The 17,414-nt window shown below is 47.3% G+C and overlaps 2 protein-coding genes and 1 long non-coding RNA gene across 3 annotated transcripts in view; 2 read left to right on the forward strand and 1 right to left on the reverse strand.

Annotated features, from left to right (window-relative positions):
• The window catches only part of LOC149306111 (granule associated Rac and RHOG effector protein 1-like), a 49,322-nt gene extending 44,113 nt beyond the window's left edge, over positions 1-5,209 (reverse strand). The window contains exon 1 of the mRNA XM_089539680.1: positions 5,119-5,209. The gene's annotated coding sequence lies outside the window, so the exon portion shown is untranslated. The remainder of the gene's footprint in view (positions 1-5,118) is intronic.
• Positions 5,210-5,534: 325 nt separating this feature from the next.
• Positions 5,535-10,121, forward strand: LOC149306112 (uncharacterized). Its single transcript, XR_016271711.1, has 3 exons — positions 5,535-5,757; positions 7,751-7,906; positions 9,854-10,121. It is a non-coding gene; the product is annotated as an uncharacterized LOC149306112 (long non-coding RNA).
• Positions 10,122-11,423: 1,302 nt separating this feature from the next.
• On the forward strand, positions 11,424-15,422 carry GINS3 (GINS complex subunit 3). The gene is made up of 3 exons (XM_089540425.1): positions 11,424-11,662; positions 12,051-12,284; positions 12,863-15,422. Exons 1-3 carry the CDS (start codon positions 11,483-11,485, stop codon positions 13,091-13,093), a joined length of 645 nt encoding a protein of 214 aa, XP_089396551.1. The 5' UTR covers positions 11,424-11,482; the 3' UTR covers positions 13,094-15,422.
• The last annotated feature ends 1,992 nt before the right edge of the window (positions 15,423-17,414 follow it).

Consider the following 17,414-nt stretch of genomic DNA (forward strand, 5'->3'; position numbering starts at 1 on the left):
CCCCTGGGAAAGGGGGGGGAATGCAAATGAATAAACGGTACTTTTGAACCCGAGACAACACCTCTCTGGGAATTTCTAGGTCCTCCAGCAGAACTCTGTGGTCAACATCTGCCAGGATTTGACCACAAAATCATGTTGCAGGGTCTACAAATGCCTAGAGGAGTGTTTTCTCTAAGAATCTTTAGGTCCTCTGGTGCAACTCTATGGCCAACTTCCAGCAGAATTTCTCTGGATTCCTATGGAGAGTCTATTAATCAAATCCGCAAATAATCAAATCTGGAAATGTCAAAGCCACAAACGCAAAGGGCTGAGCGTACTCTTACGTGGAGAGAAGAAAGCAGCAAGCAATCCTGTTGATCCAATGAGCAGTTTTGCTTCCCTTTTCACTCCATCAGAGATGGTTTTACAGTACTTGCAGTTATAAAGACACAGAAGGGCAAGGAAGATTTGGGCGGGGGACACTTTGTCCCCAAGAGCATGCCCAAGGTTATAAGTAGATCAAGTAAACACACATATGATGCCAGCATGTTCTTTGCTGCCACTACAACCTCCTCAACTGACACCATCAGACTGTTATACCAATCTACATTATAGTGACTACCAGTATGTTTCACACACCAGGAAGCAAGCATCAATCATTCACAGAATACTTTTCTGAGTGAACTACTGCTGACATCTTATTCACTGTTACATTTTCTCCTTAAAGCGACTGCCCCATACCTTTTTACAAAACAGAAACATGAAGCAGAGATCTCTCTTTTCCCAGGCCAGTCATTTGAACCCACGTCTCACAATTACAATGCATATAGCATTGCCCCAAAGGTAATTTCCGTAACTTAACAACGTCATACCATCACTCTCCAATATTTGGTGTCAGCATTTCCAACTGTAACACTGGGATCCATGCCACTTTGGCCTGGGATGTTCATTCTAAATCACAGCACCAGTTTAGCCAGGATGCATTGGCACCGCTATCAGTATATTCCCTCTCAGCAGTATCAGGTTCAAGCTGTCAGATCTTCTGATAGAGCAGCATACCTCCTATAAGAGAGGTGGAAATCATGCCACCCTCCAGATAACCCTGGACTGCAACTCCTAGCCTCCCTCACTCTTGACTTGATGCTAGGACTTCCATTCTACCATCATCAGAAGGGCTGCATGTGTCCTTCACTCCCTGAGAAATTCGCCACCACAAAAGGAACTAATTGCACACCTCAGTACTTGGATGTACATACTCACAAGCCAAACTAGATGCTTGCAGGTTAGATTGTGTGCGAGTGTGTGTTGTGCACCTTCACATTATTTCCAGATGACAGAGACCCTTTGGCAAACCTCTCATGGGGCTTTCTTGGCAAGGTTTGTTCAGAGGAGGTTTGCTTTCCCTGAGGCTGAGAGAGTGTGACTTGCCCAAGATCACCCAGTGGATTTAATGGCCGAACCTGGGTCTCCAGGGCCATATAATGCAACGCTCAAACCACTATGCCACGCTGCCTCTTGCAGGTTAGATTACGTTCATGTAATTAACAAACAGAAGACAGAATATAAGCACATGCCATATTTATGTGTGTTATGTACCTTCAAATCATTTTGACTTATGGTGACAAATATGGCTTTATCTGCATGGTTTCCTATCTAGACTCATTTCAGTCTGACCACCATCTCCATCCTTTTGCTGTGTGCTTCTGCATGAAAGGGCAGAGCCCCGCTTTGTCAGGAGAGCTATTTCCATCATCTGGCGCCTGAACTGAGATTATAGGGTTTTCATCCCACTAGACGTGGAATTAGCCTTACAATGGCAGGATGTTCCTGTAGCCAGAGACACTGCTGCTTCTGTTAATCTTTGCTGCAGCTATCCTACAAACAGGCTTTCACACATTATTGTTACTGTCTGTCTATCTTGCATTTCGTTTCCATGTAACACCTTCCCAAAATACACAGTCATACATATATATGTATATGTGGCTGCCAATCTGTGAGTAAGGCTCGATGCATCTGATGAAGTGGACTCATTAAAGCTTAGGGGATATTAAATCTGTCTTCAAGGCTCCACAAGACTGTTTGTTTCACAACAGATAAACACAACCACCTCGGTGGAAATAGCCTTAGAAACAGGCTGCCAAAAGCAACAAGTCTTGGTCTATTGGTCTAACAAGCAATATTATTAGACTAGTTTTGTTTTCTGCACCTAAAAACATTCAGCAGAACATCAAAATGGCCAGTTGAAGCAAACAAGATTTTGCAATGCACAGCATTGCAATACTGCTATTAAATGCATGGCAATACTCACTATTTTGATCAGATTACATTTAAATTTAACGTCTAAAATCATAATCCTGCTGTGAATTTCAAATTATGAAGAGACAGAAGTAAAGTGAAGTGAAAAAGAAACTTGAATGATGGCTTGCTGGCTCACTATGGATTGGAAAGGCGTAAAGTACAAGGGTTTTCATGAAGATTTGACCAGACTAGGCCATAACAGCCAAGAAGCCATGAGAACACAACTTCCTTTTCAATACTTTGGCTCATCCAACATTTAAAACACAGCAACCCAACCGGTGTCAATGTCTAGTAACTTTTAAACACATTTTCTTAGATTCAAATAGCGTGTTTTACTGGAACTTAGCCTTGGGATTAGGTTCAATCCCTTTTGCCCTTCAAACACATACTGCACTCTTGATTCTCAAATGACAAAATCGTCCGTCAAAAGCATCAGCGAAGAGACATGGCTTCTGAAAGTGGTCTACAAGATAGAGATAAGATCCAACAACAAACAATTTCACAGCTTCCAATGTATGCTCAGCAGTCAAAGCAAGGCACCAAAGCGCATACAGTGGTACAATATGCTCTGGAGGAGCTACCAAGACCTAGTGGACTCTTCTCTCTAGGTCCTTCCCTGCAACTCTATGATCAACATCTGCCAGGCATTGGCCACAGAACTGCGCTGGAGAAGCTACAAAGGCCTAGTGGACTCTTCTCTCTGGGAATCCCCATAGGTCCTTCAGTGAGACTTTTGGTTCAAGTCGACCACAGAGTTGCACTGGAGGACCTAGAGATTCCTAGAGAGAACATATTAATAAAACCCGTGAATAACCAAAGCCACAAATGTAGAGGGATGAGTGTACAGTCGGCCCTTCTTATACACGGATTTTTTATACACGGATTCAAGCATCCACGGTTTGAAAATGTTCAAAAAGTATAAATTTACCTTGATCTTCCATTTTTTATAAGGGACACCATTTTGCTATGTCATTATATTTAATGGGATTTGAGCATACATGGATTTTGTTATACACGGTGGATCTTGGAACCAAACCCCAGCGTATAACAAGGGTCTACTGTACATTGTTTTTGTCTATGCTATAGACTAGCAGGGGTTCCCAATTTGGGGTGTGAGATGGTGTTTCGGAGGACGCAACAAAGATACCTGTGTGAATCTGGACTCAGTTCTCTTTGTCAGTCAAGGCAGAATCTAGGCATCTCCTCAATCCGCAGGCAGAGCTGCAGATCACATTCACAAAGAAGGTCCACGTTTTGACAAAAGCAGGAGCAAAGAAGTGCTCTATGTGTGCCTGACCACAGTCCAAAACACACTGCAGGAATAATAACTGAGTCTGAGACCACTGTCACTGCTCTGGCTCAATGCTAGGGGACTCTGGGGACTCTGCGACATTGAGCCTTCTCTGTCAGAAGGAGCTCCGGGGCCACAGTACACTACAATTCCCAGGAGCCACGGCAGTTGAAGCCGTCTCAGACTGGGTTGCTACTTCTGCCTGAAGTAGAGTCAGCTCAACTTTAGAGGAATCTTGTTATTTCCTTTGAAATGCCTGGATTTGTGAGATGCCTCTGAGGAAGGGCCCCAGGAAGCAAGGCAGCTGGGCCAGTCCCCTCCTGGGGAGCCTGGCACCAAGATGCCCCGCATGGCAGTCTGTCCCCTTCACAGGGGTGTGTGTGTGTGTGTGTGTGTGTGTATATATATATATTACACACAGAGAGAGAGAGAGAGAGTGAAGCCTGCATGGCCACAGTGTGGGTTTCCTCCTCTGGAAAGAGCTCCCCAGCTGCCTTCCTTCCTTCCTTCCTTGGGGATCCCTTCCTCTGACAAGAAGAGGAGATGCTGCCCCAGAATCCAGGGCAGGCGCCCTCCAGCCCAGAGCCCCCCAAAGGCACCCAAATGGACCCCTTTCCCTTCAGGGAAAAAGGGGATTGAGGCACAGGCCAGGAAGGCCAAGGAGATGCCATAGATACCATGTAGATACATATCAACACAGGCACTATACACACACAGGGGCACTATATACACACATTATATAGAGATACACGCACAGGCATTATATATATATATATATATACACACACACACAGTACACACACACCCATATATATGTATATATATATATCCTCACACATACACAATATACACACAGAGAGGCATTATCTCTCTCTCTCTCTCTCTCTCTCTCTATACTGTATATATATATATATACCTATATATATACTGTATATATATATATATATACACACACACACACACACAAAGGCATTATACATGTGTATATCCATACACTTTATATATATATATATATATATATATATATCCAATATATGCACGCAGACGTATACACTATATAGAAACACACAACACAATACACAGACACGCGCTATAAAGAGAGATATACACACAGAGAGAGACACACTTGGCCCTGTCTGTGTATGTGGAGACATGTATGTATCTATCTATCTCCACATAATACAAGGACCGGGTCAAGCTAAGCCCAAGCCTAGCCTTCTCCGCCCGGCTTCCTCCTCCTTCCTTCCTTCCCCCGAGAGAGAGAGAGAGAGACCCCTCCCTCGGTCGTGGGGCGGCGGCGGTGGGCTGCAGACCCCGCTCGCCCTCCTTCCCTCCGTCCTTCGTGGGGCGGCCTGGTGAGGCTCCGTCTCGCGAGAGGCGCCGGCGGCGAAAGCCCTTCCAGGCCCAGAGGCCCCTGAGGCCTCCCTCCCTCGAGAGTCTCTTCAGGAACGACGCACCGAGAGAGAGAGAGGGCGCTCCCTGACAGGAAAAAGGCCCCTCGCGACGCCGCCCCGCTCCCTTCTCCCTCCTTCCTTCCCTCCCGGGCTTACTTCGCTCGACGGACGAAGCGGAGGGGCGTCGGCTGCGCTCCGCGGCGGAGGCGACACTGGCGGCGGCGGCGGCGGGAGGAGCGGCGGATTCTCCTCAGCCGGGCGCCAGGGGAGGGGCTAAAACGGGGCGGAGCCAATCGCGAGGCTGAGGCTGGGAAGGACAGGCAGCAGTGGGCGGTGGAGCCAATCGGGAGGCGAGGAGGAGGCGGGGCTTATCGGCGAGGAGTGACAGAAAGGGAGGGACCAATCGGGAGACGACGTTGAGGAAGGGCGGGGTTTATGAGGCAGAACGTCAGGCGGAAACCAGGGAGGGCCTGAGTGGGCGGGGCTCAAGCGACAGAATGACAGGAGGGAGGAGTCGACGCCTCTCAGGGGGCGGGGTATGGATGAAGGGGCGGGGCCACATGTGAAAATAAAGGAAGAGTAAAGAAAAGGGGAACTACAACTCCCAGAATCCTCTTCTGAGAAAGACTGTGATGGAATCCTATCATCCAGGGGAGGGAAAAGGCGGAAGCCCCACTGGCAGTGCATGATGGGTCTTGTAGTCCCGCCCCGAAAAGGCTAAGTATCTCACAAAACTACAGAACCCCCCGTTATTTCTGCAGTGTGGAGGCAGCCTTTCCTATATGAATTTCAATGGTTTGTATTTTTAACGTGTTATATTTTAAAGTGATAACTGTTTTAACTCTTAAAATCATTCAATTGAGTATTTTTTAATGTTGTATTCATATATATTTAATATACTGTTTTTAAATTGCATTTATACTTATTGTTCGCCGCCTTGAGTCTCTATATTGGGAGAAAGGCAGGATATAAGAAAATAATAATAATAATAATAATAAATATTTATATTAATAAATAATACTTTTTATTTGTATTCTGGGGCTCAGAGCGGCTTCACAACATTAAAAAACAGTACAGTTAAAAACAAAGGGAAAAAGTACATTAAAAAGGAATTAAATTGTTACAATATTAAAACAGATTAAAATAATAAAATACATATATATATATATATATATATCTGTATCAAGCTTTTTTTGAAATGGTACAACATCCCAGCCTGTCCTTATAATAATATAAAAATAGTAATAATAGTAATAGTGATAATAATAATAATAATAATAATAAAGAGGGAGAGAGTCTGGATCCTTCCAAAATTCAGCAAGTAAAGGCAACAGGTCTGGGGTTTTGAAACAAATACGTTTATTACTTTTCCACATAAATGAAGTAGCAATATAGCCAACAACACACACATCGCGCAAACAGACCACACCAACACATTAAAAAAACTGCAACCACAAATTGTCAAATGCTTCCCAAATGTCAAGAGGCCATCCTAACATCATTACATTTGTATCAATATGCTTTAGTGGACAAGCCAGATGTGCTTTGGTCCGCATCTATTTCTCACACTGGCAATTTGGGAGCAAACGAAGGCCTCGCGCACTTTCCCAGGAGCCTGCTGGTGTGCGCTCCTCACAGACGGACCACGGTTCTTTTAAAAATGCAGGCCACTAATGCAGTCTTTCCCAGCCATCGGGGCAGGAAGGGCCCCATTGTCCAGCTCCCATTGCAAATAAGTGGCTTTGAGGTATTTGTTGCTAGACAGAAAGCTGCTGACCGGTGGGCATATGGCCCCAAGAGAGTATGAATAGCAAGCTATGTGGCATATATTGCCCTGGTCAGCAAATAATTTTACAGCAGAGACATGGAAGGCCAGAAAGCTACACAGAAGGATAAAAGCAGAGCCCCCCCTCCAAAGGGTCATCTAGTGCAGGGATTCCCAAACTTTGGTCCTCCAGCTGTTTTGGGCTTCAAGAAAGCCCAAGCAGCTTGGCCAGCAGTCAGGGATTCTGGGAACTGAAGTCCGAAACATCCAGACGACCAAAGTTTGAGACTCACTGATCCAGTATTAACCAATTGCCGGTGCAGGAAACCCTCGGCCGCAGCGTCCCTGAGAGGCTGCCTTGGGTCCCATGCTGAAAGAAAGGAGGGATAGTAAATAAATACATAAGTATAAGGTGGGCATCCAATCTCTGTATAAAAAAGCTTCCAGTAAAAGACTCTGAAGTAGACTGTTCCCATCATTGCTCCCCAAACAGGGCTGCTTTCCATGTCCGAGAGCCTTTTTGGAGAAGCGGGATACAAATAATAATTATTATTATTACTATTATCTACCCTTGTAACAAGACACAGTTCAGCAACTGATTTGGTCTCCTCCCAGTTGGACTAGGCAACAGGACTCCACATTGCACACTACACATTGTTGGATAGTGTGCGGCTACCCATCAGTGCCTTCAATGCACCATTTGATGCTCTGGGGTTGCAGAAACTGCCTTTGTGCATTATCCCTCAATGCACAAGGGAAAAAGTAACAGACCCATTGGCAGACAGAAAATTAGTAGCATAATGCTGGTGTTCGGCAGGAGGGTAATGCAGCGCAACCAGTGCGTTAAGGGCGTGAGTGTAGATTTACACAACGCAAATGTGACATAGGAGCTCACCCAATGCTTTGAGCCACCGGCTGGAATGAAAAGAATTTGGGTGGTGCTGTTTGGTTGGTCTTGAATGGGGAGAAAAATAATAACTGCAGCTGACTTTACCAGGTGAAGGAGTGCATTCCTCTTTTCAGGGAAGGGAGGCTGAGTTTGGGGAGGCTGCTTCCCTCAGGAGGGTTCCCAGACTTCTGAACCGTAGAAGATATCCTTTGGGGAATGGTGCCAGGAACCAGTCCAAGGAGAGAAGGAAGCTGTGTCTTGGCATGAAGCTGAAGACTGACTCCTAAGAGGTAAAGAAGAAGGGAATTAACTTTCTGCAATCTCAATACCCTGACAGCACCAGATCCCATCTGATCTGGGAAGCTAAGCATGGCCAGCATTGGTTAGTACTTGGATCGGAGGCCAACAGTGAACGCCAGGGGCTGCTAGGCTGTGTTTTAGGGGAAGGAAATGGTGCATTAGGGAAAACATTCCTGATGGTAAGAGCTGTTTGGGAGTGGAAGATGCTGCCTTGCCGGGTGGCAGAGTCTCCTTCTTTGGAGGCTGGGTGGCCCTATATCGGCAGTGTTTGGATTGTGTCTTCCTACATGGCAGAAGGGGATTGGATTGGATGGCCCTTGGGGTCCCTGCCAATTCTAGGGTTCAAGGGAAATCATCTCTCATTCTGTGGAAACCCTAGGAAATTGATAGGGTCCTCATAAGTCAACAGGTGACTTGAAGGGACATACAGAGAGAGAGAAAGATGGGGAAAGGGATGTATGTGTGTCAAGAAGTCAGTCACTGTCAAAACAGTAGCATCGCTGGACTAAGAGGCTTATCATGGGGCCAGTGAGCCAACAAGGGAAAAGGTGGCCTGGGCTGCCATCTGCCGGCTGAATTCGAATCCTGCACCCAGCAAGGGTCCTCCTATATGGAATTCCAAGGCGGCTGTGGTGGAGCCAGCAAATTTGTATCAGTCACTCATTTCCCCTAAATGAAGATCTGTGGTGGGTCTCAGGGGGGCATTCTCTGGCCCTGGAGACCTTTTTGGAGGGGCACAGATTGTCAAGACTTTGACTGCAAAGACTTTGAAAGACATGGGAGTGCCAACGCATGTGATAGTCCTGATGAGGAATCGGTACTTGGAACAAGAGGCTACTGTTAGAAGAGATTTCAGAGAAACAGAATGGCTCCCAGTTGGGAAAGGAGTCAGACAAGGCTGCATCCTTTCACCATATCTGTTCAACTTATTGTAAGGAAAGCAGGCTTGGACATGGAAGAGGGAAGAGTGGGAATAGGAGGAAGGAATATCAAGAATCGAAGATACGCAGATTGCACCATCATCCTAGCAGAAAACCTCACAGACCCACAACACCTTCTAAGGAAGATCAAGGAAGAAAGGGCTTAATGTTGAACGTAAAGAAAACAAGAACAATGACCACTGCGGACCTTTCCAAGTTCAAGTGAGACAATGAAGAAATAGAAATATGTAGTAAAAGAGTTCTCATACCTGGGATCAAACTCTGATAGAAATGGAGACTATGTGCCATCCGAAGGGGATTAAGAATGGGGAAAAGTGGCTATGAAAGAACTAGAAAAGATCCTAAAATTAAATACAACTCAGCACAAAAGTTGGGATCGTACAAGCCACTGTGTTCTCCATTCCCATGGATGGATGTAAGAGAGGGACAGTTAAGAAAGATGATGGGAAGAAAATCCATTCATGGGGCTGGAGAAGAGGGCCCAGGATCCCATGGACAGTCATTTACTGTTTTATTTATTATTTCTATTATTTATTTATTATTCATTTGGGGCCGTTTTAGTCCTGCTGTTTTCCTACCTGGCGTCTTGTTTTTAGCCTGGTCTGCGGATCCATTCCCATTGTGGGTTGCTTAGTGGTTGTGAGGAGCGACTGCAATGTCTTTCTTTTTGCACATGGAAAGCAATGGCTTATCCTCACATGGACAAACCCCATCTAAATGCAGGACCCTATCAAGGCTGAAGGATGATGTCTCAGTATTGCCCATAGTTTTAAACCAAAATTTGGCTGCTTTTCCATAATAGTCTCTTCTCAAATGAGGATAATCCCAGCCTTTCAATGCCTGAAGTCATCCCTAAAGCGCCTTTCTCGATTCTCGGTCGAGATTTCTTTTGAAGGCAAGAACCGAGGGTCATTCCCTCCTATATAAAAGGTTAAAAGTAAAGCAATGGCATGGCAGAAATACTAATGTCTCTTTATATTGCTCTTTCCTCCGAAGGTGGTGGCGGGTGCGAAACACTCCCTGACCGTTGAACTGGTGAAAAGAAAGATGGACCGGGCCTTAAAGACATCGACTTGGAGGCAGAAGACAAGGCAATACTTTAGGAATACCAACAACAACAATTTTTGTGCATTTTTGTTTGATAGAGATGGCCTTTAATGTCAGCGAAGTGGAGAATCTCCTCTGGGTTTCAGTCCGGACTCTAAAGCAGAGAGGAGAGGCAGCCAGGAAACAAAAATTATTATTATTATTATTATTATTATTATTATTATTATTATTAAAGTGCTGGTCCCTGGACTGGTGCCAATCCTTGAATCGTTGGTGAGTTTGAAATAGTTGTCGCCGTCTTTGGAACGTGGGATAAAAGGGAGAGCGATGACGCCAATTGCCTCATCCTGCGCATGTGCAGCAGAGTAGGTAGGGCGCCTGACAAAGAGCAAGGAGGAACGGGAGCCTCGAGGGGAGAAGTCGTCCTTCCTGTTGCCGCCGCCAGAGGGCGCTCCAGAGCAATAGGGAAAGAAGGTGGGGTGCCCTTAGCGCTAATTCAGAGACTGAGGCCTGTTACAGACAGCCAAAATAAAGCTGCTTTGAGTCATAGTGGAGGTATGGTGTTTCAGTGATGCATGCGTCCTAAGAGTCCAGAAGTCGCACCCAAAGCCACGCTCCATCCCTAAGGACTGGAGCGTGGCTGTGGTGCGGCTTCTGGACTCTTAGGACGCGTGCATCATTGAAACACCATACCTCCACTGTGACTCAAAGCAGCTTTATTTTGGCTGTCTGTAACAGGCCTGAGTTTGGGACTAGAATTCCCATCACTCCCGCCAACCAACATGGGCAGGATTGCGCATTAAGGAACCCACCATAGGACAAATGGAGGACATGACTGCACATTAAGCACCTGCCTGTGCCTTCTATTTTCTCATTAAACTCGAGGGGGGAACCAGCCGGAAAGGGCTGCCCTGGAAGTGTGTCGGAGGCGCTTTCAAAAAGCCACTGGCGCTACTAAAGTTTGATATTATTTGAATTTAATGAATTCATGAATGAATGAGGTAAACGAAGGGTTCAAAACATTGCTGACAGCCTGAATGTGTTTCAAGGCTTGATAACGATGTTTGCCTGCACCTTGCTTCAAATGGCTGAGGTTGCATCCACGCTGCAGGAAGGCTCTGGTTGGACCCGCTTGAAGTGCCCTGCCCTGCCTCAATGCTGTGGAATGCTGGGAATTGTAGTTTTGTGAGACATTATTCAGCCTTCTGTCAGAGAGGGCTCTGGTGCCACAAAAAACTGCAAATCCCAGGGTTCCATACACTGAGCCAGGGCAGTTAAAGAGGTATCAACGTGCATTAATTCTGCAGCCTAGGATGCTGGGAGAGACTGCCTCTGGAGGGCTCTTGGTTTGGGTTTGCAAGGAGAAAATAAAAGGCGGGAAATAAGCCGGAAATAAGTGGGGTGCTCTGAACACCTAAAAAGAGCCAGTCTAGGAGAGCTGCTGTTGCGCAGGCGCGCTCCCTCCGCCTCTGCGCCTGCGCACTGAGAACTAGCGAAAGGCCCGGAGGGCGGGAGAGAAAAGCGCACTGAGCATGCGCAGTGCCGAGCGTGGCGCGCGGCTGAGGCTACGGCGGCGCGATGGCCGAGGCCTACTCTCCGGTGGAAGCCGGGCTGGGCCCCGAGGAGAGCTTCCTCTCGCTGGCCGACATCCTCATGTCGCAGGAGAGGCTGCCCTGCCGCGCCGAGGCCGCCTTCCCCCGCTTGGCTGCAGTCCTGGGAAAAGCCAGCGCCGCCGCGGCCCAAGACGCGCTTCCTGAGGTAAGGACTACAACTCCCGGCGGCGCCCGGGACGGAAGTGACGACGGGGTTTTCTAGCGGCTTCTGTTTTCCTCCTCGCATAGAGCTATGACTTTTAAAGAGTGACCCGCTCCTAGTTTCCCGTGTGGAGATCGCGAGTTCGTCTTCCCCCCTTCCATTTGAAGCAATATAGGAAGAGCTGCAGGGCTAAGAGAAGTATCTTTTTGGACTCTAAGTCTCAGCATCCCCCAGACCTGTAATGTTCGCTGGAGGCCAATGATCAGAGGCTAGGACCGTATCCACACTGCAGGAAACAAAGTTTGGCACCACTGTTGGCTGCCATGACTCCTGGGGTGTGGCATTTTGGGAACTGTAGTGTGGACCCTCCTCTCTCTGCCTTCCCTTCCAGGGCACCAAGCTGGAGCTGCCTCTGTGGCTGGCCAAAGGCCTCTACGACAGCAAGCAGCGGGTCCTTTCTGTGGAGCTGCCCGCCGTCTACAAGGGGAGCTGGCGCACCGTCTTCAGCGCAGACGCCAACGTGGTCGACCTCCACAAACTGGGGCCTTACTACTATGGGTTTGGCTCCCAGATGCTACACTTCGACGGCCCCGAAAACGCCCAGCTGGCTCAGACTGTATTGCAGGTAAAGCCCCACACTTTGCTTCCTCTTCCCTGCTTTGCTTTGCTTTGCAGCCGGACTCTCAGTTTGTGCCCAATAATCAGAAAGGAATAATGGCGCTGTTCAGAATTCTCTATAGAGCCCAGGCAAAAGAGAGCCCTGTTAAGTGTGGCTGCATCTGCACAGCAGGGATAATCCGGTTTGACACCACTTTAACTGCCGTGGCTCAAGGCTATGGGATTCTGGGAGTTGGTTGTGGGCCCAGAGTGGAATGGCGCTCTGCTCTGGGCCCCACAACATACTCCAACTCCCAGAATTTCATAGCCTTGAGCCAGACAAAGAGTTAAGCCTGTTGAGAAGAAATTCCTTTGCAAAGGCTGAATGAAAACATAGCCTGGCTGCTTGGAGGACCTATAGACACACTAAATGCGGATGTGCTGTAAAACCATGTGCACAGGGTCTGTGGCCTGGGCAGAATGGCCACCTGGCCCCATGTTGGCCGCCAGAGAGAGGCAGCCTGGACCGTCCTTGGCTGCACAAGATGTTGGCCGCTTGAGGCCAAAAAGACCGGCTTCCCCTCTAACTCTCTTTTCCCTTTGTAGACATTCATTGGCCGGTTCCGTCGCATCATGGACTCTTCCCAGAATGCTTTCAATGAAGACACGTCTGCCTTAGTGGCCCGGCTGGATGAGTTGGAGCGCGGCTTATTTCAAGCCGGCCAGAAAGGACTGAATGACTTCCAGGGCTGGGAAATGGGGCATGCCTCTCAAATCACAGCCTCCAGCCTGGTCCAGAACTACAGGAAGAGGAAGTTTAGCGATTTGGACAGCTGAGGGGCCTCCGTGGGAGACGCTTGCTGGGGCTGGAAGAGACAAAGAAGGACGCTCATAGAAAACACCATGTGGGCTGTGGGCACTCTCTCCTCACCTGAAGATGTTATGCCAGACATTTCTGTTTTGCAGCTGAGTGGAAACAAAACATCAGGCACAAATATTCCAGGAGAGGAAGGAACAGTTTAATATCTCCAGTCCCACACAGACACTGCTTCCAGGCAAATGAGTTTGCTTCTGGAAATCTTCTTTGTTAGATAGCTGGAATGCTGGTATATTGTATACCCTTTCTAAGTTTTCTCTTTTGTCACAGAGAAAGAACACATAGTCCTCCGGATGTTGTTGGACTGCAGTTCTTGCTATCCTTGACCATTGGCTATATTGGCTGGGGCTGATGGGAGTCAGACTCCAACAGCATTTGGAGGATCACTTGTTGGTTATCCTGTCATGGATATTTGATTTCATTTGCTAGGAAAGTAGCCTGTCCTGGGCAGGAAAAGTAGCGTAGATATTTGAACATGCCCCTCCATGCTTGTGAGTGATGTCTGTCAAAAGCCCATCTCAGCTAAGCCCCTGTCCCAGTCCAAGCGGTGCTTTGCTGGTCTAGTTTCCCCAGGGAAGGGTCTTTTGGTGAAGGCTCCCTGGCCGCTCCCAGTGCTGATGGAGCTGTTTCTGCTGGGATGCATTCGGAAAAGCCATCCATTTAAAGTGGCTGAGCTTGCTGTATGCATGGCCTTCTGCATTCCCATGGGCTGTTGCAGAGTTTTAATCCCTGGTCCATGATCCATAGAGTGCCATGCTGTTGTAATTGTATGAAGTTTTTAAAATCTGCTGCTCAGGATATCTCTGTAATTTAATTAGGATTACGTGGTAAAGAGAGCCTTTTAAAGCAAACACTGACTTCACTACCTCTGTCTGTGAAGGCCGAATCTCTGAAATCTGTGGTCTGTAGCTGTGTGCATCTGCAGATTTCCTAGTTACGCCGACAGAGGCGTCCCATCGTGGGTCCATCCATGGGGCTGCATGAGGCCAGATGGTTCCTCATGTAATCCTAATTGAGTGTTTGGACTAAACTGGATGGGGTTAAACCTCCTGTCGTTGATCTTCCAATTTGTGGCTTCATCTGCTTCAGAATTTGTGCTTCCTGCATCTATGAGTGATCTAATGGATTAGTTTTTTTCATTTGATTCCTGCCTTTTCCACCCTCTGACTCTTAGTACCGCTTGTTTGCTATGGGAAAGCCTGATTTTCAATACTTGGTACCTTCCCTCATCGTCTTTCCCAATCTTTGTCATGGATGAAGCCCCTTTCTGGGCGCACCCATCCAAAGAGGGGCCCTTAGTGACCTTCCAGCTGAATCCTTTTGGGTGAAACTCTTGTGTTTTGAAGCGGTGTCATGTTGTCTCTGCTGCACACTCCTTTTGTTCAGGCTGTTCCCTCAGATTGTGGGTTGAGAGACTCTTGACTGAGCCATCTGTTACTCATTTTCTCAAAGCCTGTGTGCAGAGATCCTGAGATTAATATGGAAAAATCAGTTGGGAATGGCAAAAACATAAAATGTCAAAACCTCTGCTGAGAAATTAGAGACTCAGCGTTCCCCAGGGAGAAAATGTCACACCCTGATTTCACCACTAAAACCGTGGCTATTTTTTTAAAACAACACAGTGTCATTTAACATTTATTACAACATTCATGTGTAAAGGCTGTATTCTGACCATTAGAAGAGATACACCAAGAATGAAGAGAAAACCCTCTGCGTTGGGCTGCCAGAATCCAAGCAGACGAAACTCCAGTCATTCAGTGCGCTTTGGAACATCCCCTTCCGCAGTGAGATGCTTTGGCTGCCATGGTCCATGCTTTGGTAATGTCCAGCCTTGGTTTCTATGGAGGGCACCTTCTCCCTGCCTTTAGGAGCCAGGCACAATTTTATTTTGTATTTTAATATTTAGGATACTTCTACTCTGTCGGTTGTTGATGTTGGCATGAGTTTTCAGGGACCGTGTTGCTGCTTTTATATTAAGAAAGCATATGTTCCCTTGTGAAGTCGAAGGCTTTCATGGCCGACATCCATAGTTTTTTCTGGGTTTTTCAGGCAGTGGCCATGTTCTAGAAGAGTTTATTCCTGACATTTCGCCAGCAACTCTTATAGAACATGGCCATATAGCCTGAAAAACCCACAAAAAAACTAAATATGTTCCTTCTTTAATTCTGATGGCTGTTCCCAAGGCTGGAAGCAACTGTTGTTAAGCCTGTTCCTTTCAAATTTCTTAATTCCAAGAGTCCTCCTTGAGGTGAAGCCATTGTCATTAAAAGTGATTTAACTTTAGCTCAATGTATAGTGTAATTGTGTGCATATGTTTTCATCACACAGGCTTCCGAGCCTGAGCAGCTTCTTCTCACCCTCTATGTGCCCAGTATACTGGGTGGGCTGCTCAGATAAGAAAGGCTTACTATTTCTGCATTTGCAGAAGTTGAAAGCAGAAAAGCAGGCATCTTCCCCAGATAGCTTGCCTTCAGCTTTGATGGGAGGTATGCCAATGCCAGGACTGAAGCAAGACCGAAGGCTTGCAAGGACTGCCATCTTTTCCTCTTCATGCAGCCAAGCATCTTGGCCCAGTGCTGAGAGAGGCAAAGCCCTTCCACCTGCTTATGGGACCAGGAGCCTTCTTTCACCCCGGAGCATGTTGGGGCATCCTGCATGAAGGCACCCAGGGACTCTTACGCTGCTGTGCCCATTATGCCAACAACATTGTTCCCTGGGGGCCATGCCAGGCTTTCACACTTTGTGCTATCCCCAGATCTCTCCGTAGTTTGACTTTGGCCCCAGTGTCCCAAGGAGAGCCCAAGGGCTGGAGCCGCAAAGGCTCGTTCTTTGCAAACTGGCACCTCTTTGTGGCAATGAGAGCCCCAGGAGCAGATTATTAAGCCCGGCGTGTTAATTGGCAGCGACAGCTTGTTTTGTCAGACCACGTGCCGGTATTGACCCTCCGTGTGTGGATGGGGCTGGAGGCCATGTGAAGGTCAAAGCTAGCCCAGGGAAGAGGATGGGCAGCGCATCCCTTCTACGGCGGCAACCTAGGTGCCAGGATGGGCTACAGTCGTGCCAAGCGGAGACTGGCCCAAAAGGACAAGATCCTGGTCCATGTTGGTGGCTTCTTTATGGCATCGCTAAGGGCATGGCTGGAAGGCACAAGATGGAGGAACCTCAGCCAAAATGGATGCCTCAAGCCAAGCTGAGGGCTGGGAGAGGAGACCAGCCCCACATGCAGCTCTCTGTTGGGGATGTCTTTGGTTTGGAGGCCTCCCTGTCCAAAAATCCTGGTCACATCTCTCTCTCTTAGTAATACTTTAGCCTTGGCTGAGAGTCTGCCATTCTCCAGAAGCAATGGATGGGTGGAAGAAAGTGGGACCCCTCCTCAATAGAGTCCATCCTTGCATAAATCTTCCATGACTTAGAAATCGGGGGGGGAGGGGGCATTAAAATACAGGCATTGCAATTTTTAAAAAAGGATTCAGCTTTGAGGAATGCTTTTTAAAAGGTATCTTTAGTGTTTAGAGCATAGTTTGAGCATTGGAGTGTGGCTCTGGAGAGCAGGGTTCAAATCCTAGCTCAGCCATGGAAACCCACCATCATGCTCCCCATGTTAATTCACCCAAAATGTCCTTCTAGGCTAGCAATGCATGCCCTGAACATGCCTTTGTAACACACATATTTTAAGGAAAATAAAATGCGTGATCGAGGCCTCCACTCTGGGATTTATTGGTGGCTGCCTGGGCTGCGGAAACAGATGCCCAAATGCCTGAATGCCCAGGACCAAGGGGCGCTGCGGGGTTTCACTTCTTGCTCTTTTACTATCCGCGAAATCCATTTCCAGAAGTCTAATCAGGATATCGCAAAGGAGATGGATGTGGTTTACGTTTTGGTATTCTAATTTCACTTAATGTTGTTTTGCATAGTTTTAGCGGTATTGCATTTTTAATTTGTAAAAGACCTTGGCTCCCAGTTCTTGGGGGAAAAGGTGGAGGACAAATAACTAATAATAGGAATAATAACAACGACGACAAAATATAAGAAGCTAGATGTTTTCCTCCTCGACAAAAGGGCTACAAGTCACATTGCCAAATGGCGGGTTTAAAGGCTCTTCTGCCGTGGATGGATGGCTCCTGTCCTTTCGGGGAAATGTGGCCTTCTTTATCCCAACATCTTGCTCTGAAAAGCGGACTGAGCCTCCATTTCTCTTGGTCCTGGCCCCAGTGCCCAACATCTCTTCATTCAGAGCAGCCACAGCTGGATCGGATGGATTGGATTAAACTCTGCATTTCG

The sequence above is a fragment of the Sceloporus occidentalis genome, unplaced genomic scaffold (genome assembly GCF_023333645.1).
Source record: "Sceloporus occidentalis isolate IW3139 unplaced genomic scaffold, rSceOcc1.0.p SCAF_10, whole genome shotgun sequence".
NCBI lineage: Eukaryota > Metazoa > Chordata > Lepidosauria > Squamata > Phrynosomatidae > Sceloporus > Sceloporus occidentalis.